The 24,008-nt window shown below is 49.0% G+C and overlaps 1 protein-coding gene across 2 annotated transcripts in view; it reads left to right on the top strand.

Annotated features, from left to right (window-relative positions):
* The window catches only part of SOCS7 (suppressor of cytokine signaling 7), a 36,944-nt gene extending 13,369 nt beyond the window's left edge, over window positions 1–23,575 (top strand). The window contains exons 4-10 of one of the 2 annotated variants that reach the window (XM_060281444.1): window positions 595–699; window positions 6,229–6,359; window positions 13,892–14,060; window positions 14,344–14,472; window positions 14,978–15,113; window positions 17,843–18,001; window positions 19,077–23,575. In XM_060281444.1, coding sequence (XP_060137427.1) covers window positions 595–699; window positions 6,229–6,359; window positions 13,892–14,060; window positions 14,344–14,472; window positions 14,978–15,113; window positions 17,843–17,963 — 791 coding nt within the window. In that variant the 3' untranslated portion in view covers window positions 17,964–18,001; window positions 19,077–23,575. The remainder of the gene's footprint in view (window positions 1–594; window positions 700–6,228; window positions 6,360–13,891; window positions 14,061–14,343; window positions 14,473–14,977; window positions 15,114–17,842; window positions 18,002–19,076) is intronic. The other variant, XM_035135530.2, reaches the window with a different exon arrangement.
* Window positions 23,576–24,008: the final 433 nt, after the last annotated feature.

Genomic DNA, 24,008 nt, shown 5'->3' on the forward strand with positions numbered 1-24,008 from the left:
GCATTTTGGGGGGGGGTTGGCTAGATGACCCTCGGGGTCCCATCTGCCTGTGATTCTATGATCATCTTGAGATCTGGTCTTTTGAAGGATTTTGCATCCCGCAAGTCAATATATGAAATTTTGCATCTTCAGCAGCATATGTGTGTGTGCATATGTGTGCATACATGTTCGGACACCTTTGTGCCTATGGGAATGTAATCGCTCACATTATTAAATGGTGGTAAACAATCCCAGGAATAAACGGCTTATGGGCAACCATATTGTCTAAGAGACCATCAAAAGATGAAGCATTGCAGCATCTGAAGTTGTTCTCTCTCCCACCCCCCACCCCCCAGCCAAGAAAACTTCCTGAAAGGGTAGCTTTTCATCTTAGTACCCAAGATAGTCAATGCTTTACAATCTGTGCATGCCACAAATAAGTATGGATAAACCTTTGCTAAGCATGTGTCTTCACGTTTTTTTATTGATGTAGAAGACTCTTAAGATGAATGTTTGGGTCTTGGAGAAGGTGAAGCTAATGCGAGCCTGTCTTACACCCATTTGAGTTTTTCTTAGTTCCTGGACATTTCAATTATTTTTATGTTCTTCTTCTAGACGATATCAGTGGGACACTGCCTACATCTGTCTTAGTGGGTCCGATGGGGTCTTCGTCCCTCCAGTCTTTTCCTCTGCCTCCGCCGCCTCCGCCGCACGCCCCGGGTCAGTTTAGCTTTGATCCTCATGGTTTCCAAAAAACTCCACTGTCCATTTCCGCCTCCCCTCCCTGGTGCTGGGGTTTCCATTTTAATTACTGGATTTTTGGACTCAAGGCGGTGTGCAAGAAACAGAATAGTATGCAAAAAAATAAAATAAAAATCCACGGCACTGCATGCAAGGCTGGAGATGCCAAGCAATGTGCACAGAATTCAGCTGAAACCCTCTCCTCCTGGCCCCTTTTCAAGACTCCTGACAAATTTTGCCTTGCTCCTATTAGCTACTAAAAGTCTGGAGCAGAATTTTGCAGATACTTTAACTTTCAAATGATTGGAGTAATTGTATATACGGTAGAGTCATGGGCGTTCTGGGTTGCTGTTTTTATCCACAGCTGCTGATGTCAGCACTCTTGCTCCTTGGTGCAATGGATTTGACTTGCTGGTAGTGAACTTGCCTGCACGTCCTGACACTGGTGTAACAGGTGTCTGCAATTGGGGGCAGGGAGCACCACCTTAGCTGTGCTCTGCCTTCTTGTTTGCTCTCCCCTAGAAGTGAGTGGTGTCGCACAGTGAGCCAGCAGTGATACTAGTAACCAGTGAAGCTGCTGTACTGGTGGACAGGGCAGCTAAGGGGAGGCAGGGTCAACTGGTTTTCTTCCCATTTTCTTCCCTTGCAAAAATAAAAAAAATACAGCAGATACTTAAGCATGCTTCTTGGACCACAGCGTCAGAGGGGGAAACTTGGGGCCCCTGGAAGTCTTGCATTTCTAGGAGTCCGCTTCAAATATCCCTGTAATTTTTCAGCTGGTTATGCCAAAAGTGGTGGGCAGAAAAGCCTCTGGAATAGAGCTTTTTGAACTTTTGATGCTAGTCACACACTTTTTAGACATGCATTATTTTGTGACACCGTAATTAAGTTTTGCATCATTTCGCGGCACAGTAATTCAGTTTTACTCGCAAACCGGAGGTTAAACTAACCCCTTTCCAGCCCCAGGAGGAGCATGAGGAGTGCTTGCCCGACACACTTATACACTGCAGCTGACACACAGCTCTACTCTAGAAAAGTTTCTGAATGAACATGGCTCAGTGGGATGGTGGGGCATGGGAAGGCTGAGATACAGTGGTACCTCTACTTACGAATGTTTCTACGTACGAATGGAGCTCCGTCTGCCACCTTGGATGCGGTTTAGATAGGATTTTTTCTACTTAGGAATTTTTAGATAGGGTTGCTTCTACTTACGCTTTTTTTCTCCCAATGCATTCCTATGGGATTCGACTTACAATTTTTTTCAACTTACAAAGGTGCGTTCGGAACGCATTAAATTCGTAAGTAGGGGTACCACTGTATAGCTTTGGATTTTGGGGTGCAGAAAAAAATAACAGTGGGACTCTGCCCCACATTGCCCAATATAGCCTGCCTTGCCTAGTATCTCAACTGAAACCAGCAAGCACATTTGCTAAGCATAATCAGAACTTGCCATTCCCCTTCTCAGCGACCTCCTTAAACCAAGGAGTTTCTTGTTACCCACGTACTATAGAATTGCTTCGGAATCGAACGGGCTTCCACTAAGATTTCCCACTAAAGGTGGCCCCAAAAGTATATGACTTTGCTGCCCCTTGTGGCCAACCAGGGATGTATAGTATTTAGAATTCCTCCCTCTGTTAGTGACTTGCTTTTATCTAGTGACTTAAACCTCCCAAGATATATGCACTTTATTACCCCTAATAATAAACCTGGGACCCAGGTGGCGCTGTGGTTAAACCACTGAGCCTAGGGCTTGCTGATCAGAAGGTCGGCGGTTCGAATCCCTGTGACGGGGTGAGCTCCCGTTGCTTGGTCCCAGCTCCTGCCAACCTAGCAGTTCGAAAGCATGTCAAAATGCAAGTAGATAAATAGGAACCGCTACAGCGGGAAGGTAAACGGCGTTTCCATGTGCTGCTCTGGTTTGCCAGAAGCGGCTTTGTCATGCTGGCCACATAACCTGGAAGCTGTACGCCGGCTCCCTCGGCCAATAATGCGAGATGAGCGCACAACCCCAGAGTCGGTCACGACTGGACCTAATGGTCAGGGGTCCCTTTACCTTTACCTTTACCCCTATAAGTTCCTTGAGGGAGATTGGGTTAAAATTTATTGAACTGAGCTATATTTGAAAGCAGCTTCCCATCTCTGGACCGCTTTTTCCTGGATGGAATTTGTTCATTTTTTTAAAAAAATTATACCCTGCTTTTCACCACCTGGGTCTCGAAAACAGTTCACAAAATAAAAGCGTAAAATATACGTCATGTATGAAACATTGGAGGAATGTAACATCAGGGGAACATTTGCAGTGCAAGGTCCTCCTGGAATAAAACTGTTCTAACCAAGCAAGGATGGTGGCTGCCTGATTTATACTAGGAAGGGATTGCCAGATGTGGTTTGAGGTGTTGATCTTTAGGTGAGTTGAGGCTATGGAAAGGCTTGTTTTAGCAAAGGCATGTTTCCCCGCCTCCTCATTTTTAGAAAGACGCGGGTGATATAGCGGCTTGTTTAAAACTGTCCAGTTAAATTAATAGCCAGAAACAAAGTAGGAAGTCAGCAGAAGCACTATTAAGAGCTGTTGCATCTCTTGGGGCAATGGTGCAATGTGTGTCTAGAGTAGGGTTGCCATATTTCAAGAAGTAAATAATCTGGAAAGTTGTTGAGGTTTTTTGTGTGTGCAGTTGCCCCCCCCCCCAATACAGAGCCTGATCCCAAGCCACCCACACCCCAGCTTGCCAGGTTGCCCCTCCAAAAGAAGACATGTCAACCCTAGAGCAGTGTTTCCCAAACTTGGGTCTCCGGGTGTTTTTTTGGCACTACAGTTCCCATCATTCCTGGTCCTGCTAGCTAGGGATGATGGGAGTTGTAGTCCAACATCAACTGGAGACTCAAGTTTGGGAAACCCTGGTCTAGAGACTCGCTTTCCGCAACTGGGAGTGTCCAGCGTCTATCTTCTGCATCACCCCTCCTTTCCCCAGCCCCACCACAGCTTCTGCTTCCTGTGTAGTTGAGCCCCACTCCATCCTTCTGAGACCTGTGGCTGATGCCATCTCTTTCTTCTGTCCCCCTGCATGAAGTGAGATCTCAGCCAGGGAACTAATTAGGGATTTGGCCTGCAGTGGCACTTGCCTTATGGAATGCCCTGCCTGGGAGAGATCTGCCTCTAGAGACATCTAGGGTTCCCTTTCGTCAGCCGATGAGAAACTGAAGGTCTTCATACGCAGTGTTTCCTTGCTACTGGTGGTTGATGTGAATGTTCTAGATCGCTAGCTAAAGAGAAGTGAATGCTGCAACAAAATGTTGCATGGAGAAGTGCTCCTGATCTGATCGACCAGCCAAGCCTGCTCCAGAAGTACTCCATTGCATCCCCCTCTCCTGCCTGGTTTTCTATGTCCCCCTACCCCCCCCCATAGCATTCTGTGGCCACTAGACTCACTTAGTTCTCTTTGAGCTGTTTGGGATCCTCCCCAGCCCTGCTTAGCTCCCCCCCCCCGAATATTTTGTACCTCTGCCAAGCTTGGGGTACCCCAAGGTCTGACGATACCTTCTCCTTGATACATTTCCATTGGCCTGAACATCAGAAATAGAGGAAAGTTCTTTTTAGCTGATTTTGGTAGTGTGTTTAAGGTTAAAGATATCTGAGCATAGCTATCTATAGAGACCAATCCAGCTATCGGTAATCATAATATGCATTTGTCAAGTTCTTTTCCTATGTCTAGAGACAGTGTGGTGTAGTGGTTAAGAGTGGTAGACTTGTAATCTGGTGAACCGGGTTCGCGTCTCCGCTCCTCCACATGCAGCTGCTGGGTGACCTTGGGCTAGTCACACTTCTCTGAAGTCTCTCAGCCCCACTCACCTCACAGAGTGTTTGTTGTGGGGGAGGAAGGGAAAGGAGAATGTTAGCCGCTTTGATACTCCTTAAGGTAGTGATAAAGCGGGTTATCAAATCCAAACTCTTCTTCTCCATTCCTCCACCACTCTTCCCTTTTAGAAACTTTTACCTCTCGCCAGGAGGAAAGCAGGGGAAGAGGTGGGCCAGAGTTGGTGCTTGATTTAGTGGTGGCTCAGTTTCCCGCAACGACTCACACTGATGCTAAGTTTGGAGGCATTATGGGAATTTTAAAGATCCAGCTGCACGATGCTGCTCGGAATGCCAGCCCAGGGGTAAAAATATGAAACCAAGGGTATTCAGGGCAGGTATCGCAGTGGGTCCTGCTGATGCCCAAGGATGCCCAGTGCTGTCTTTGGCACCAAGGTGAACACACAGTGGTTATACAGTGGTACCTCGGTTTTTGAACGTTATCTGTTCCGGAAGACTGTTCGAGTTCTGAAACGTTTGAAAACCGAAAACTCAATAGCCGACAGCTAGGCCTCACTGATCTTGCACTCAGTGGAGGCTGTGTGGCATGTTCGAATTCCGAGGCCTGTTTAAAAACCGAAGCATTTACTTCCGGGTTTATGGCGTTCATCAACGGAGATGTTCGAAAGCTGAGGTACCACTGTAATAGTAAGAATTGGTATGTGGAGAATGGGTAGGTCTGATATGGGGAGTGAAGCTTACTGTAGGAGGCTTGGAGTATACGATATTAGGGAGTTTTTTAAATAAATAATTTTTTTATAGTTTTCCAATGTTTACTCAGGATTACTACAATTTTGCCAATTATACAAACACCAGTTAATATCAAAATAATTCCAATTAATTCCAAATTTATATAATTTAGTCCAAGCGGTTTTCTTGATTGTTGTTTTCATCCAGTTCTTATATTGCATTTCAGAGAGTGTATTAGGGTTTTGAACAGTTTCTGGGCAGCTGTAGGCCAGAGATTGGGAACCTGTGGCCCTCCAGATGTTGTCGGACTTCAACTCTCATCATCCCCAGCCAATGTTGTCAGTGGTCAGGGATGATGGGAGTAATAGTCCCAACAACATCTGGAAGGCTGCCACTGCTTGTGGTGCAGGGTCTATACCAGGCATAGGCAAGCTGAGCCCTCCAGATGTTTTGGGACTACAACTCCCATCATCCCTAGCTAACAGGTCAGGGATGATGGGAATTGTAGTCCCCAAACATCTGGAGAGCCGAGTTTGCCTATGCCTGGTCTATACTTTCAGTAATTTCTCTTCAGTGAAATTTAAGCCAGTGTGGTGTAGTGGTTAAGAGCGGTAGACTCGTAATCTGGGGAACCGGATTCGCATCTCCGCTCCTCCACATGCAGCTGCTGGGTGACCTTGGGCTAGTCACACTTCTCTGAAGTCTCCCAGCCCCACTCACCTCACAGAGTGTTTGTTGTGGGGGAGGAAGGGAAAGGAGAATGTTAGCCGCTTTGAGACTTCTTAGGGTAGTGATAAAGCGGGATATCAAATCCAAACTCTTCTTCATTGTGTGTTGGGAGGGGGGCAGTTATGTCCTGTTCAGGACCGGTGTAAAATTTTGCTGCCGTGGGCAGATGCCACCAGCCTTCTTGGCTTTTTAATTCCTTGGGTGGCGGCATGTCTTACTCCTTTCCTCTCCCCTTTCAGATGCGTTTCCCCGGATCATCCCGATCAGAGCACCAGAAGCGGTACACAGCCAACCTGCACAGCACCTCCAGTGCCCTCTCTACCGGCCTGACTCGAGCAGTTTTGCAGCTAGTTTGCGAGAGCTAGAAAAAGTAAGGCTGATCTAAACCAAATAAAGTGTTGGAAATGTACAGAGAAAGAAGGTTCTCTTTATCATATGTGGTGGTCTTGTAGTAAAGTTAAAGCTTATTGGGAGATGATACATAATGAATTGAAAGGGATTTTGTTTGTAAAAAAACAACAACAACACAACCAGAAACTTTTCTTTTGGGAATTATAGGGACAGAACTACCTAAATTGTATAGAAACTTACTCATGTATGCTACTACAGTGGCGAGAATGTTACTCTCCCCAAAATGGAAAGAAGCAGAAGTCCCAGCAAAGGAAGAATGGATACAAAAACTTATGGAATATGCAGAAATGGTGAAACTTACCAGAAGAATAAGGAATTAAGATAACCAAACTTTTTATAAAAGAATGGCATTGGTTTATTGAATATTTACAGATGAATTGTAAACAGATATCAAATAAGAAAATTGGCAATAAGAATATTGGCAGGATTGTTGTAATAACCTGCAGTTTTATAAGAGTATATATTTAAAGTAGATGAATAAATGAGCAAATTAAGTTAATTTGGATATGCAGAAAATATTTAGATTTAAGGAACCGCAGGAAGAGGGGGAAGGAAGTTTTGAAATGTTAAAATGATTGTAAATTTAGCAAAATGTATAAATTTGGAAAGCACAAATAAAGTTTTTTTTAAGAAATAGAAAAAATAGAGAAAGAAAGGCTGAAAATATATTTTTTGAAAGTTCAGCGGAGGTTTTTATGATGGTACCGTTGTGATGGTGCTCGGCTTCCATCGTGAGCACAGGGGCTAAAAGTAAAATGCTTCTTTGTGTGGTAAAGTGTGGATCGCCAGAGCTTGCACAGAACCTGTGGTTTTGCTGACCCTATATTTTGCAGGTGGTTAAAGCTGGTTTGGAATAGGCGTGTGCATGCAGGTCTGTCCCAAGACATTTTGCCACCTGAGGCGGGACCTCAAAATGGCTTCCCCAGTCCCTGCCAAGGAAGAAAGGGCCAGGGAAGACCTACACCAGGAACAAGTGGGGCAAGAAAGATTGAGAGCGGTGTCTGCCGCTTCTGTGAATTCTGCCGCCTGAGGTGGTCACTCACCTTGCCTCATGGGTGGGCCGGCCCTGCATGCGTACACTGCTGTTTTGCAATCCAGTATGTCTTATTTTGTAATAACGTAAGGGAAAACAAGTGACTCATGCTTCTCTGGTTCTACGCCAGTGAAATTCCTCTAATGACTTTACAGGGAACTGCATACTTGCATTATGCCTGGATGATTTAAGTAATCTTTTGCTTAGTGTAAATTAGTGGCAACTCTGTTTTCCTTATGCTAAGCCAGAGAGTAGGTGCTGGAGCTGGAATGTAGAGCCACATGCTTGTAAAAGTTCGCTGTTTAATCGGATCGATTCCCATTTGTCCCACGATTCTAAAAACAAAACACATTGGGTTGTACATAAAAGTGCAGTTGCACTCATGCTACAGGCTTCTGTCTGTGCAACTGACTTTCCCCGCCATCTTTCTTCTCTCCCTGATCACCTGTATTGGGTCACCATAAACAGCACAGGGAAAGGATGAGGAATCCCATTATGCGGAACATCACTTATACTGTGTTGCAAACACAAATCATTATGCTGTGACAGTAAGCTACAAAAGGCTTGGAAAAAACCTAACTGGTTTCTAGTTATCTTTTAACTTCTTTTTCTTTCTGTGAGGGACAGGGGATATCGCGAAGTCCCTCCCCTCCTGAGTTCAAGCCCGTCCCCGAGCAAAGGGGAAAGCAGGGAGAGTTCCGATTCCAGTGGGGAAGCAGGAAGTCGTGTCCGAGGCTCAGGCAAGGTAGAGGAGCCAGGGTCCCAGGTGGGACAGGAAGGGGCAAGTAAGGGGGGAAGACCCATCCCCCCAACTCCAGAATTACGCAGGAAGAGGAGGGGCAAGAGGATGGGTCTGCCAAAGCTTTTGTGTTGGAGAAAGACGCGCCAAAAGCCATTAGGAGGTTCTGAAACCGACTGACAACATCGCTCCGTGTAAATAGCAATGACTTGAGCACTGTAAATACGCAGCACCAATAAAAGAATAAAATGCAGAGCTGCGTAGCGTCGTTACTCTGAAGTAGTCCACTCCGGCCACTGTGACAGCAACCTCCTAATCATTTTTGGGCTACTTTGGAGTTGCCGGGATGAGCGTGTCAGAGGCGGAGAAGTGGCGGCAGATCGCTGAGCAAGCCCAGCTAGAACTGCAACAGCTGTCGCTGCAGGCGCAGGGAGAATTGAAGGCAGCTAAAGAGGAGACTAAGAAGGTCCAGGACGACCGGCTACAACTTGCGGAACAGGTGAGAGAGCTCCAGGAAAAAGAGCAGCATTTAAGGGCGGTGGCGGTAGACCTCCAAAACAAGCTGGATGCAGAGAAAAACAAGGCGGGAGGGGCACCCCAAGTCCAAGTGCTGCCAGGAAGGAGAGCCGGGACCCTAGTAAGCAAGTTCAATGGAGACCCGAAGGAGTTTCAGGGCTTTGAGACTGAGATTGTGTATGCTCTTGAGCTGCACCACGATGAGTTCCCTGATGATGAGCACAGAGTAGCGTTTATTGTGGAGCACCTTACAGGGGCGGCCAGGGAGTGGCTAAGACCGTTAATTGCAACAAGGAATCCTTGCATGAAGAATGTCAAACTATTTCTAGAAGGTTTGAAAACGATGTATTCGTCCGATAGTCATATGGACCAGACTAAGGAGGAACTTCATAATTTACGCCAAGGAAATATGACAGTTCGCGCGTATTGGGCGAAATTCACCATGCTGGTGCACAGATTGGGGTGGGATCTGGAGTCTGCCCCAATGCAAGCGGCGTTTTACTTGGGGTTGCATGAGGAGGTGAAGGATGAGCTCTCGAGAGGTCCAAAGCCCAGTAATATGGATCAACTGAGCAAAGCGGCTCTGGCGGTGGGGGTGAGGCAGGAATCCAGATGGAGCGACAAGCAAGCAACGCGCGCAAAGCGGGCTTGGTTCCCACGGTCGCAGGAGAAGCCACTCCCTCAACAACCCTTTCAAGCCACGCCTGGGGCCAGTCAGGACCAGGAACCCATGCAGATTGATAGCGCGCGCGCGCGGGCTTTTCAAACCCCAGCGGCGCCAAGACGCAAGGAGGGAAGGGGTGGGAATTGCTTTCTCTGCAACTCCCCCCAGCATCTCGTCAGAGACTGCCCACATCGCAGGGAGTGGCAAGGAAAGGCGGGAACGGTTGTGCCCTCCCCCACTGACGCAGCACCACAGCAGGGAAACGGGAAAGCCTGGCTGCAGGAGACAAGGGGCGGCAGCCAGGCACAGTCAGCAGACAACAGCCCCAGCCCACCCACCCGCACAGAGAGGAGCAGAGCCAGCCCACCCCTCCCAGAGCAGGAGTGGTTCTAGAAGTGACGCTCACGCTCCCAAATGGCTATCCATTGACGGTCCTCGCCCTAATTGACAGTGGTGCCTCAGCCAACTTCTTCTCGAGAAACTTTGCAGAAGAGCACCAGATCCAGCTTCTGCAGCTGGATTTTCCTCTGCACGTGGCAACCATTGACGGCAGAGAGCTGCTGGGAGGGGCCATCACTCATCAAACCCCCCCCATGAGAATGACGGTTGGAAGGCACTCAGAGACACTGGCATTCAACGTCACCACCATCTCAGACCCCCCAATCGTTTTGGGCATGAGCTGGCTGGCGCGCCACGACCCCTCCATAAGTTGGCATCAGAGATGCATCACTTTTGGATCGGACTTTTGCCTGGAACATTGCATGCAGCACCAACCAGGGGAGGGGCCTCCGATAGCCACGGTGGCCACCATGCACGTCAAAGGGGGTGAGGCGATACCCAAACCATACTGGGACCTGCAGGAGGTCTTCAGTGAAGCGGAGTCCGACCACCTGCCCCCACACAGGCCTTTTGACTGCCAGATCAACCTGGTGCCTGGGGCAACTATACCCCCAGCCAAGCTGTACGCCATGTCAGACCAGGAACTGGAGGATCTGCGCGCTTTTATCGACAAGAACCTCAAGCGGGGGTTCATCAGAGAAAGCAAGGCAGCAGGGGGCAGCCCGGTCTTCTGGGTGGACAAGAAAGACACGCAACAGCGCCGTCTTGTGGTGGATTTTAGACGGCTGAATTCGGTGACAGAGCCAGTGGCTTTCCCCATGCCCAGAGTGGATGATCTCCTGACAGCGGCACGCAGAGGCAAGATTTTCACCAAGCTAGACCTGAGGGGGGCGTACAACTTGATCAGGATCCGGGAAGGCGATGAGTGGAAAACCACGATGTTCACGCCTCTGGGCTCTTTTGAATATCTGGTGATGCCCTTCGGGTTGCAAGGGGGCTCAGCATGCTTCCAGGCCTTCATGCACCACGTCCTGGGGTCCCTACTCTTCAGGAAATGCTTGGTCTTTCTGGATGACATCCTTATTTACTCCAACGACCCAGTGCAGCACGTGAAGGACGTCAGGGAGGTGTTACAGCGCCTGAAGGAGAACCACCTGTATGTGAAGCTGGAGAAGTGCAAGTTTCACACCAAGGAGGTGGACTTCCTGGGCTACAAGCTGTCAGACAAGGGGCTGGCAATGGACAAGGACAAGGTGCAGACCATCCTGGACTGGCACAGCCCCAGGACGCGCAAAGATGCCCAACGCCTACTAGGCTTTGCCAACTTCTACAGGAAGTTCATCAAGAACTTCTCTCGAGTTACGGCTCCCATCACTGACTGCCTGAGAGGCAAGCAGAAGTTCAGGTGGACACCAGAGGCGCAAGCAGCGTTCGAAAGCCTCAAGAGGGTGTTCGCCTCAGACCAGAACCTGTTCCACGTGGTTCAGGACGCGCCCCTACGCATTGAAACAGATGCTTCTGATAAGGCTGTGGGCGCCATTTTGTTGCAACTGGACGCCAACAGAGAGTGGAGACCCTGTGCCTTCTTCTCCAGGAAGTTGACCCAGCCCGAGCGAAACTACACAGTTTTTGATCGGGAACTTCTTGCGATCCACGCGGCGTTCCAGCACTGGAGACACTTCCTGGTGGGCGCCAAGCACCCCATCCAGGTGTGCACAGACCACAAGAACCTGGAGTTCTGGAGAACTGCCAGGGTGCTCAACCAGCGGCAGATACGGTGGGCGGAGTTCTTCTCGAACTTCAACTTCTCCATACACTACATCCCAGGAGAGCAGAATGTCAGGGCGGATGCCCTCTCCCGCAAGCCAGAGTACATGGAGGAGGAGGCGCCACCAGCCCCAAGGCACATTTTCCCCCCGTCGGCATGGTCCTGCGGAGCAGCAGTGGTGAGCGAGGCAGAACTCACAGCACTGACGGCAGCGGATGAATTTGCCAACCGCATCTTCAGAGAACTGAGAGGGGGGAGGGAGCAGGCAAAAGACTTTGCAGAACGCAGAGGGCTGCTTTTCTACAAGGGTGCGCTGTACCTACCCACCACCCAGCTTCGACGTACGGTCCTCAAGCAGATGCACGACAACCCTACAGCGGGGCATTTTGGAAGGGACAAGACCACTCACCTAGTCATGAGACACTTCTGGTGGCCAGGGGTGAGGGAAGATGTTCGAGACTATGTAAGGGGCTGTACCACCTGCCAGCGGGCGAAGGTGGTCAGAGCAGCGCCACCAGGGTTGCTGGAGCCCTTAGCCACACCACACAGGCCGTGGGAAGTGGTGTCCATGGACTTCATCACAGATCTGCCTTCGTCCAGGGGTAAGACTGCAGTGTTGGTGGTGGTGGACCTCATGTCCAAAATGTGTCACTTTATACCGTGTGCCAGGGCAGTCTCGGCAGAAGAGACAGCCAAACTGTTTGTTGATCACATTTTCAGACTGCATGGATTACCTTTAAGGGTTATTTCGGATCGTGGCCGCCAATTTGTTTCCAGGTTCTGGCGGCGGCTCATGAACCTCCTGCAGGTGGAGGTCAGCTTGTCGATGGCTAGACACCCGCAGACCAACGGACAAGCGGAGAGGGTCAACGCCATTCTGCAGCAGTACCTGAGATGCTACGTCAGCCAGCGGCAAACGGACTGGGTGGATCGCTTGCCACTAGCAGAATTTGCCTACAACAATGCAGTGCACGTCTCCACAGGGGTGTCGCCCTTTAAGGCCAATTACGGGCGCGACCTCAGATCTTTCCCAGAGAGGGAGAGGGAGGAGGAGGAGGAGGGCCCACAGGCTGAGGATTGGGCAGAGGAACTGGAGACGGTGCACCAGCAGCTCAGAGAACACTTGGAGAGGGCCAAGGAAGCGTACAAAAAGGGGGCAGATCGCCACAGGCGACAAGGGGAGGTCATCAGGGTGGGGGACAAGGTGTGGTTGTCCTCGGAGGGCCTTCCCACCAGAGGGAGGTGCAAAAAGCTGGCACCCAAATGGCTGGGCCCCTTCACGGTCACGCAACAGGTCAACCCGGTGGCATACAGGCTGGCACTGCCAGAGGACATGAGGGTGCATCCAGTGTTTCATAGATCGCTGCTGTCGCCGTACAGGGAAAGCAGCAGGCTCAGAGACAGCGAACAAACCCCCGAGGGAGGGGGGGAGAGGGAAAGCAGGGAGCAACTCAATGAGGCCACGGCCATCCTGGATTCAAGGTGGGGGGTGGGGGGCCTGGAGTACCTCATGGCATGGGAGGATGCTCCACCGTCCCAGAATGAATGGGTTCCCGCCACTCAGATACAGGAGGAATTCTTGGTGGAAGAATTTCACGCCCTCTTTCCCCACAGACCCAAGCCCTGGCACATGGAAAGGGAGGGGGAGGAGGAGGAGGCACGGGAGAACAGCTCACCATGGCGCTGGGAAGCGGAGTTTGAGGAACCAGAGGATGAGGTATGGGTGTCGCCAAGATCCACCCAGTCAGAGGAAGGAGCAGATTGGCAAAACATTTTTACCCCCACCAGCTCTGACGCCACGGACTTTTTGGGATTCCCGTCCTCCCAGGCGGAAGGGGGGGGCTCGCAGGACTGGGGGGAGGTGTTCACACCAACGGGCTCGGAGAGCACCGAGTTTTTAGGCTTCCAGTCGTCACCGACACATGGGGGGGGCCTGGGGAGGGGTGAAGGAGAGCTTGGGAGGGGGGTGGATGTGAGGGACAGGGGATATCGCGAAGTCCCTCCCCTCCTGAGTTCAAGCCCGTCCCCGAGCAAAGGGGAAAGCAGGGAGAGTTCCGATTCCAGTGGGGAAGCAGGAAGTCGTGTCCGAGGCTCAGGCAAGGTAGAGGAGCCAGGGTCCCAGGTGGGACAGGAAGGGGCAAGTAAGGGGGGAAGACCCATCCCCCCAACTCCAGAATTACGCAGGAAGAGGAGGGGCAAGAGGATGGGTCTGCCAAAGCTTTTGTGTTGGAGAAAGACGCGCCAAAAGCCATTAGGAGGTTCTGAAACCGACTGACAACATCGCTCCGTGTAAATAGCAATGACTTGAGCACTGTAAATACGCAGCACCAATAAAAGAATAAAATGCAGAGCTGCGTAGCGTCGTTACTCTGAAGTAGTCCACTCCGGCCACTGTGACACTTTCTTTCTTTTCTTTTGAAAAAAACCAACAGTGTGGTTGGTACTGGGGACCAATGAACTGGGAAGATGCTGAAATGAAGTTGAAAGGGAAACCTGACGGGTCCTTCTTGGTTCGTGACAGCTCCGATCCTCGGTACATCCTGAGCCTCAGCTTTCGATCACAGGGTATAACCCACCACACCAGAATGGAGCATTATAGAGGTGAGCCTTGAGTGCAGGGCAAGGGCATTAACCTAGGGTGGCATCCTACTCATCTTGCAGAGAAGGTCAAGTTTACACAGAGAGGGATCTGCCCAAGGGAGCATCTATGATAGAGGTTGGACTCTTAAGCCTGATTGCTCAGTGCCAGCATTCTATCCACTCACCTGTGCAGATTGCTGTTATTTTGTAGAGGCTGGGGGACACACATGCACATACCAAATGAATGCTCTTCCACCCTCTGCTTTTCTGTTCAACATGTCCCTTAATGTTTCTTCATTGGCAGGGACCTTCAGCCTTTGGTGCCACCCCAAGTTTGAAGACCGCTGCCAGTCCGTAGTGGAGTTCATCAAGCGTGCCATCATGCACTCGAAAAATGGGAAGTTCCTTTATTTCCTGCGATCCAGGGTTCCAGGTATGTATTTAAATGTGCGTGTGAAACATTTAGATGCTTTTGATTGTGAGCTCCACTACACTCCTAACACACAGCAGATGTGTAGGGCCAAGTCTTTTACTAGAAGGATAGAGGGGGCTCAGGCAATGGCTGGAGAGGCTTCCAGCAAGTGTCCAATACAGGCAGTAGCTGGAGAGGGTTCCAGCAAGTGTCCAATACAGGCAGTGGCTGGAGAGGTTTCCAACAAGTGTCCAATACAGGCAGTGGCTGGAGAGGGTTCCAACAAGTGTCCAATACAAGCAGTGGCTGGAGAGGCTTCCAGCAAGTGTCCAATACAGGCAGTGGCTGGAGAGGCTTCCAGCAAGTGTCCAATACAGGCAGTGGCTGGAGAGGCTTCCAGCACTCACTTGGCCTCATGCTCCTAACAAATATATTTCTCAGATGTTTCTGAGATAGCTGCAGAGATATTTCCTGAGAAGTTCTCCCCCACTCCCAATGTATTTATTTACTTACTTTTAACTTGCAGGTCTCCCTCCGACCCCTGTCCAGCTCCTCTATCCCGTCTCTAGGTTCAGCAACGTTAAATCGCTACAGCACCTTTGCCGCTTCCGGATAAGGCAGCTGGTCCGCATCGATCACATTCCAGAACTACCGCTCCCCAAGTAAGGTTCCCTTTTGTGCTTTATTTTGTGTTTTTTCCAACTCCATTTTAAGGAAGACCCTAGGTACAGAAATCTAGCTGCTGCATCATCTTCATCATTGTTCCATCTAATACCAAAGCCAAGAGGTTGTGTGCACATCAGTTTGGAAAAATGAATGGGGTCATCCAAATATAAGGCTTTTGAGTTTTTTACTGAATGCTCAGGGGACTTCTAAGATATGAAGAGGTATCTAGATTTGTAAAATTAAGGTGTTTGTGTTGTTTTTTTTAAAGGAAAACTTCTAAAAGCAACAGGGACCTACAGAAAGTTGGATGGGAGGAGGGAGTTGACCTGTGTGAGCCTCTAATAACTTATAGCAGGGATTCCCAAACGCTGTTCTGTGGGAACCCCAATGACCCCTCACCTTCATTTAGGCAGCCCATAGATATCTCTGGTTGGGCATGGCACATCCATTGCAATAAATAGCCCTAGTTCAGTTGCATTTTTATTGCTTCTATGGAATTGAAATTGGAATGCAATATGCAAGAGCTAAAAGAAGCGATGAAAAATACATGCCATGCAGCACGTAGCATGGCACAGTACATTGGCTACCACGGGCAGGAAAATATTCAAGTGGTCCATTTTTGAGTGGCTGGGGGGGGGGGGAGAAAAGATTTGGAAGCCATTGGCTTACACTCTCCTAGAGGTGGTGATACAACAGCATGTGATTAAAATGCCCCTCCCTTGCGATATAGACGAAACTTGACAATGGGATAACTTTTGGACGCTCTTCAGCACAGCCAGTGGTATCAGGGATGGTGAAGTCTTTAGCCCGACTGTATCTGGGGAGAGACATAGGTGCCCCTTCCCTTCCTTGGGTGTCACTTAGGGTTAGGTTGACACGTAGCACATTGCTTACTTGGTGACTGCAGCATCAAGCAGGGAGTTTCCTGTGTGACTATAGAGCAGGGTTTCCCCAAACTTTTTGGACTACAATTCCCATCATCCCTGAGCACTGGTCCCGCTAGCTAGGGATGATGGGAGTTGTAGTCCAACAACAGCTGGAGATGCAAATTTTGGGAAACCCTGCTCTAGAGCATGGGTAGGCAAACTAAGGCACGGGGATCGGATGCGGATCGCCTTCTAAATCTGGCCCGCGGACGATCCAGGAGTCGGCATGTTTTTACATGAGTAGAATGTGCCCTTTTATTTAAAATGCGTTTCTGGGTTATTTGTGGGGCCTGCCTGGTGTTTTTGCATGAGTAGAATGTGTGCTTTTATTTAAAATGCATCTTTGGATTATTTCTGGGGCATAGGAATTGGTTCATTCCCCCCCCCAAGGTCTGAGGGTCTGGCCCCCACAAGGTCTGAGGGACAGTGGACTGGCCCCCTGCTGAAAAAGTTTGCTGACCCCTGCTCTAGAGTATCACAGATGCGATGCTAAGGATTTTTTAAAAAATTGTATCACCCCACATCACTCAAATGTGATTTTTGGGGTGGTGGAGCTGGTTCACAGAAACACATGCAAACTGCATGCTGTCAGATGGAGTAGACTCTTGTAATCCAATGGTGGCAACCAGACCTTGAGCAATGGCATTCCAGACAAGCACTCCACATCAAATGGTGGCAGGGAGGGAGGGAGAAGGACCAGCCTTTTTCCAAGCACCCGCAGTGTCTGCTGCTATTGCACTCTGGGATAATGGGATGTTGCCTGGAGCAAACGGCTTGCTTGAGGGGAAACATCTGGGGATTCCACAAAGGAGCAGTTGCTCTGCATTCTTTGTTGTGCTGTAAATTGCCTGGAAAGGCCCCAGGGTAGAGGGGGTTGTCTGGGATACTCTCCTTCCCGCACTTCCCTGCACTTACAGGTTGAACTGCTGAGTGGTGTTAGCAAAATGTTTAAGAACTTCTTTGTGTTGGTCACAGAGGGAAGCGTGTTGTGCTGGGGTGGCATGGGGAAGGAAGCTGGTTCTGGCCCTGGAGCTGTTAACTTTTTCCTGGGAGAGGCAGAGAGAGAGAGAGAGAGAGAGAGAGAGAGCAGGGAACCAAGAAGTTGGGGATGGGGTGCAGAGGCCTTAGGATAGCTGAATTCCAACAAGAGTTTGAAAATAAGTAGATCTGGGGCTCATCTGCAGTGGAACACAGTTTTTAAGTCTCTTCTGTCTCTTAGTGCAGTGGTGGGGGGACCTTGGGCACAGGAGCCAAATGTGGGTGGCCCTTCTGCCTTCTCTGGGGTTCTTCCCAGGTCACCCCAACCTTCCTCCATGCCCCTTTCCTAGCTGGAATGTGTCCCCCCTGCTTACTTGGATGATGAAGAGGAGAGGGTGTTTCTGCTTGGAACCCTCTGACTCTCCTGCAGTTGAAACATTGCCTAGAAAGGGAAGAGTTGCACCCATCGCTCTGCTCACTTTTGCCTGTAGTCCTGCCCTCCCCCACTGAAATGTGGGCCCTGGCAGGTTTATTTTTTGAGGCCACGCGGCCCTTGGCCTGAAAAAGATCCCCCAACCTCTATCTTTCTGTGCCTTCCCTCTTTTTCCGTCATCGGGATAATCCTCTTAGAGCGAGGGTGCATAGGGTAGCCCTAGTCAGTGGGTTCCAAACTCCTACCCATTGAAGATAAACCCCCATTTTGGGTTGCAGCCATTTTCAAGTCTTTATTTTTAAGTAAGAGGGAGGTGATTCACTTCCACTCCACCACCCACCGTGCCCTCAATATCTCCTGAGTGTCCCTCGGCTCTCTGTTCCCTTAGGCCTCTGATCTCGTACATCCGCAAATTCTACTACTACGACCCCCAGGAGGAGGTGTATCTCTCCCTGAAGGAAGCTCAGCTTGTTTCCAAACAGAAGCAAGAGGCAGAGTCTTCAACGTAGCGAGGGCCCCCCCTCCCTCCTTGCTGCTGTCACCAATGGTAACGTAAAAAATTATTTTATATACAAGGGTTGGAGCAGGGATTCTTCTGTGACTCCTTCCTAGATGACTGTCGGGGTCCCTTCCAACTCGACAGTTCTACGACGGGGAACCTGTTGGCGTCTAGACGCTGCAGGCCTGCCAACTCCCAGCATCCCTGGCCTATTGGCTCTGTTGGCTGAGGATGAGGCGAGTTGGAGCCCCTGCAGTATCTTGTTTCTCATCCATAGGCCACACCGTGCAGTATTTCTCAAACTTTGCTGCTGTTAGACCACAACTCCCATCATCCCTAGCTAGCAGGACCAGTGGTCATGGATGATGGGAGTTGTGGTACAACAAGGGTCTTCCTTTAAGAAGAAATGAAGGCTTGGAGTCTGGGACTCTGTGGGCCCCTGGTGGTTTGGGGCTCTGGCTGTATCGGTCGCTTTTGTCAATGGAACAAAGGGGTCTTGAGAGGCACTTGGAGGACAAGGCACTCATGCTGGGAAATATTCCTTGGAAACTTCTGGCATAATCGCCAGACATTAGAAAAACTTGTTTCATTTTTTTTCCCCAGTTAGTTTTTCCTCTTAGTGGTTTTGTCTTCTGTTTATGTTGCCTGTATCATCTTTTCCTGGTGGTTATTTTGATACCACTGACACAGTCAGGTAAACTTTAGGCTCTAGGCTTCACGGTCTTAGAGGCACCTTTTGGACTTCACAGAGGACAGCCCTCTGTTTTTGAAGGGCTGTTCGGTCCAAGGCTACTTTAAAAAACCGTAAGGAAGGAAAGCCACACAAGCCTGAAGCCTGAATCGGTGCCATGCAGGCATCATGCTTATAAGCTCTTCTTCACAACTATAAAAGCTGGAAACTTCATTTTCTTAAAAATTTTTTGAATCCTTCGGGATTCCACACTTGTACCGGTGTGAAGTTCTGTCCTGTTTCAGAAGCGCAAAATATATGCAGCCCCCAGCCCTTTGGTCTTTTCGTTTTTTGGATTCACAAAAAGCAAGGATCTGATGCCATTTGGCTCTGTCTAGTAGTCTGAACTTAAATGTTGTTCCGCTCTGTCTTTCTTCACCCATCCCAAATTAGGAATTCGGTCACCAGTATCCTGTCGCTGTGGAAGCTGCGTTGGAGACGACTCCCGGCGTTTGCTTTCTGGCTGTTTCTTGGCCTCCAAAGAGGACCCAGGGCTTGAAAAGAAAGCACAGCTGTGCGCAGAGAAACAGGAGCCATGGCCCCCATCTGGTTCCATAACGATATTTTGGAATCTGCCGAAAACTGGACTACAAGCTCCTGGAAACATGGAGAATGTCATGATATTTTTCTTCTTAAATTTATATTTTTTGGTGCTTCCCTCCCCCTCCCTCCCCTTTCTTCCAGCATGGGAAATAGTGAGCCGATTTTTACATTTTGTTGACCTGTCTGGCATTTTGGGGCTGGGGGTGAGCTTTTGGGGGCTGGGGTTGAAGGTGCCGCAGACTCTTGAGACTTAGCGAGCAAGAAAACAAACAAACCCCTGTGTTTCCCTGTCAAATTGTCCTTGTGGGAGAACACTGCTTTTACGAGCAGGGCCTGAGCCCAAGGTATACCCTTGATATATATATCAAGCTGTTGTGTTGGGGATGTAAGGCCAAAGGCAGAGGGGAGCAGAGAGAGGGGGTGGGGAGGGCAGCGAATGATGAGCTGTGCTGTGGCTTCCTGCTCCATAAGGAAGGCTGGGATGGAGGAGCAATCAGCCTGTTCAAACAATGGAAAACCACCATGGCATTTTAAGGCGTGTTGGCTGGCCCTGGCCAGCTGGGCCAAAACGCTGTTGCCTTCTTTCAGATGAAAATGGGATGCGGATAGCATTGTGAAGCTTCCCCCCCCCCCCCCCACTGGAAGTGCTGTTAGCTGTCTGTCTCTACCTTTTCCCTCCCGCCGCCGCCATTAACACGGGAGCTCCAAGCTACTGTGGTTTATTTCCTTATATCAGGTGGAAGTAAGATGCAAACTTGGGCACCTGGAGCCAGTCTCGGAGCTGCCCATCTCAAGCTGTCGCTCCGAAGATGACCTGCTGGATAAGTCAGACTTGGCCAAAGGAAATGCATCCTTGGAGCTTCTTAATGTGCAGAAGGGAAATCTTCGAAGCACCTTAGCCCCAGGCCCCGCTGTGCAAGTGGGAAGGAGAGAACAAAAGTCTGGAGTGAGCTTTCCATAGTTTCCCGTCCAAGGAAGACCCCCATTTGTGTAGGACGGATATTCTCATCTTCTAACCCTGGTGGGAAACTTGCTAAATACAGAGAAATATTGTGTGTTGTCTTAATGGTTCACCCCACAACAGCAAGGAGTGGGTTTGGTTTTATTTATTTTGCCATAGCAAACTAGCTCACACCTGTTCAGAAGCGATTTTGACATCCCAAAGGTGCATTTTCTTTGTGGGTTTGATAAATCCTCTTTCCATGTCCAGCTAAAGGTACTTGACATAATTTCTTGGTGATTTTTTTTAAAAAGCTGTGATACCTTAATTTATTATTATTATTATGTTGTAAAGCTTGCTCCATATTCTGTGAAAAAAAAGAGTTTTACCTAGGCTCCAACCTTCACTTCCGGAAGTCTACACACTACACACTGGAGATAGCATATTTCATAGTCATTGAGACTTTGGAATATACTTAAGAAGAACTAGGGGATGGGTAGTTGATTGTCTTCTAAAAGCTGAACCATGAAAAGATCGCCTCTGTTAAAAACAAAAACCCAGGGGCTTCTAAGGAAAGTGGATCTCTCTTCTTTCCATTCACACTTGGTGCGTTTTGAGGTGGGCTCCAAAATTTAGTTCCTCACAACTTCTTGTGCAGGAGCTCCCAAAACAAATACGCACCCCTGGATCTCGTTCTCCCGCTTTGTTCTTCAACTGGCTCTTGATTGACTACCTGGGCACCCATGTTTGCTCTGTCCCCAAAGAAGAATCTCTGTCGCCCATCTTTGCACGTTTGCAAACTAAGGGAACTGGAGATGCATTGAGTGGCGGAACCGGTGCTCTTCCCTGGAGGTCTGTCGTCTTGCAACACACGGTTCCTACGGCAGCCGAGTCAACTTTGTGTAGACGTGAGCCAATGAAGGTGTTGGGTGTGCCCTACAATGGGAGATGGGAAAGCTATAAGATAACTTCTGGGAACTCTTTCCATTAACTTGTTCCTGATAACACTGGGGAGAGGTGAGAAGAAGGACCTCGCCCTCTGCTGCAATACATGTGGCTGTGTTGCTTTTGGAGCTGTGCCATTATTTATGGCAGCGAATAATGCAATGCTGGGGGGGGGGGAAAGCTTGCTGATGTGCAACTACTGAACACTTTCCATGCCAGGAATGATCATAAATGAACGAGGACCCTCCTGCGTGTGCATTTGGATATAGAATGATGCACTGGAAAGACAATCCATTTTGTTCTAATGTTCTTGGAGAGCTTGTGTGTGTGCGTGTTGCTGCAAAAGAGGACTTTAAAAAGGTGCTGGAATTAAGTTGCATCTGCCAAAAGGAGATAGAAGATTCTGCTCCTACCTGCAAAAGCATGCCGTCGCTGCCTCTCTAGTGAATAGTGCAACGGCCTGGGGCGGCATTGTAGGCTGTCTACATTTTTCGTGGTTTCCCAGCTCATCGTATCTGCTCTCCTCAATTGAAATGGCACTCATCCTGATCCTTGGTGGACTTGGGAGAGTTTTCCCCTCTCTGTCTGTCTGTCTCTCTCTCTCTCCCTGCCCCAACACCCTGCCTTGTTTCCCACCACCCCCTTGAAAAATGTTTGGTTCAAGGAAGAAGAGACCAAAAGGTCTCACAAACCTGCCGCCTCCAATGGTGCTGGGGGGAAACGTTTCTTAAAATCCCGTTCAAACACGCACAAACCGTAACCCAGTGCCGGAAGCCTGGCATCTCCTGGGAGCCTCCCGCCATTTTGTGGAACTTGGAACACCTCTAGAACTCTGTTGACTGACTGCTTAAAAAATAGCAAAGGCCAATCACGTGTAAATAACTAGCAGGGAGTCCTGTGGCTTCCCTTGGCCGCTGTTGCGTCCACCCTTAGCCCACTGCTGTAATGGATTTCCTGTGAAAGGAACCTCTTTTTTTTAATCTCTCTTCCCCTCCTCCACCCATTTGATTTAAATTCTTCCCTTGTTTGGGGCTGCTTTTGATGAGTTTTCTATTTTGGGGAAATGTGTGAGTCGTCGTGGATGAGTGTCGGGCAGCGAGAGTTAAATTCTGCACTGTAGCTTTCTGTCGTCTGTGCTCCTGGCTGAATGGCTGCTTTGGTGTGTTTCAGACGGAGCGTCTCATTTCCCCGTTCCTTTGTAATGCCAGAAGGGGTATGCGTGGGATGAAAAAACCGTTGCACTCCGGAACAAACTCGAGTGTGTTTTTGGCTTTGCTCTCTGTCTTAGAATCATTTGCTCCTTTAGAAAAATATATATATATTTATTTTTATTTATTTGTTGTGTTCAGGTTGGAGCTGGGAGTTCCTTGGCGTATCGCCTCCATGTGTGAGGCAGCCTTTGGACAACCTTGGTGCCATCCACATGTTTTAGACTACAACTCCCATTAGTGACAGCTGCGGCTGATGGGACTTGTAGTCCAGGGTGTCTGGAGGGGGGGGCACCAGGTTGGTGCAGGCTGCTATAAGGTCTACATTATATTTCTTACTTCAGTTAATTCACAGCTTCTTCCTCCCAGCATGTGGAACTAGGAAGTACACTGTGGGTACTTTTCTCACCCTTCTGGTCAGCGATGCCTCTTGATAAAAATTAGAATTTGGAGTGTGTTGGTTGGGGCAGGCAGGCTTATCAACCAGCGCTTACTTTGGCTGTGTGGACAAACAATATGCCCGTAGCTTTTGATGTTAGTCATGGTTGGGGGAACCTCCTTAAACAGAGGACCACGTTCCCTTCTGGGCAACCCTGTGAGGGCCACATTTCAGCGGGGGGGGGGCAGAGACAATAAAAAATTTAAATTTCAGCTTTGAGCACTAGGCTGGTTTTCTACACATACTCAAGCTTCCCCTCTCTACCCTCCATTCAGACAAACGAGGCATCAAGGGCACAATCCAGTCCGATGCTTGGGCTGTGAAGCCGGTCCAGTGAGAGGCTGTGGACTTGGGAATCTGGAGGGCCAGGTGGAGAGGGCAGGATTCATCCATCCCTGGTATGTCCTCAGTACATTTGCACCTTGGATCTCAAACGCCTTTGGCTCCCGAACAAATCGGCTGCTGAATTCCGCAAAGCCGGAAGTGAGTGTTCCGGTTTTCGGAAGCCGAACGCCCAGCATGGCTTCCGATTGACTGCAGGAGCTTCCTGCAGCCAATTGGAAGCTCCCGCCTTGGTTTCATAACGTTTTGGAAGTCAAACGGGACTGTACATCCAAAATGCAATGGATTAAAAATGTTACCCACTCTCCCCCTGCTGTTTATTTATTATTTTTTTACTGTTGCATAAGCGCTACTCTGGCCCACAAAGAAACCAAGTCTAGATGCCTTTAATAATAATAATAATAATAATAATAATAATAATAATAATAATAATGCTTTGGTTCTTCAAGTTTTAGGGTTTCACAGATTTCTGCATTATGGACCACCTTTGCCCTGGGTCAGTGGTGCAAGTTTTTCCTTCTGCATTCAGATGAACGTAGAAAGTCCAAGGCTAGTTAGATACAAGTCTTTTGGGCCTGCCTGTTTGGATAGAAGTGCATTTTGTTGTGTTCCTCCTACGACACGCTTGCAAGGTACATCACTGTTCCCATTTGTCAGATTGGAAGCTGAGGTATGATTAAAGATTTGACCAAGACTACACAAGTCTCTGGTGGGTTTCAAAACACTATTCACAGTCCAGCTGTCAATGGGCCAGGGTTGAGCTTTTTTTTTTTTTAGGAAGACACCAAAATTGTTGAACTTTTTTTTATAACAAAAACGCCCGCCCCCCCCCAAAAAAGCTGTGTTTCAGCTGCCATCAACTACTATTTCTCCTTGCCCTTGGTGGAGATTTTCCCTAAACTAAAGAT

Source organism: Zootoca vivipara, chromosome 13, assembly GCF_963506605.1.
Source record: "Zootoca vivipara chromosome 13, rZooViv1.1, whole genome shotgun sequence".
Classification (NCBI taxonomy): Eukaryota; Metazoa; Chordata; class Lepidosauria; order Squamata; family Lacertidae; genus Zootoca; species Zootoca vivipara.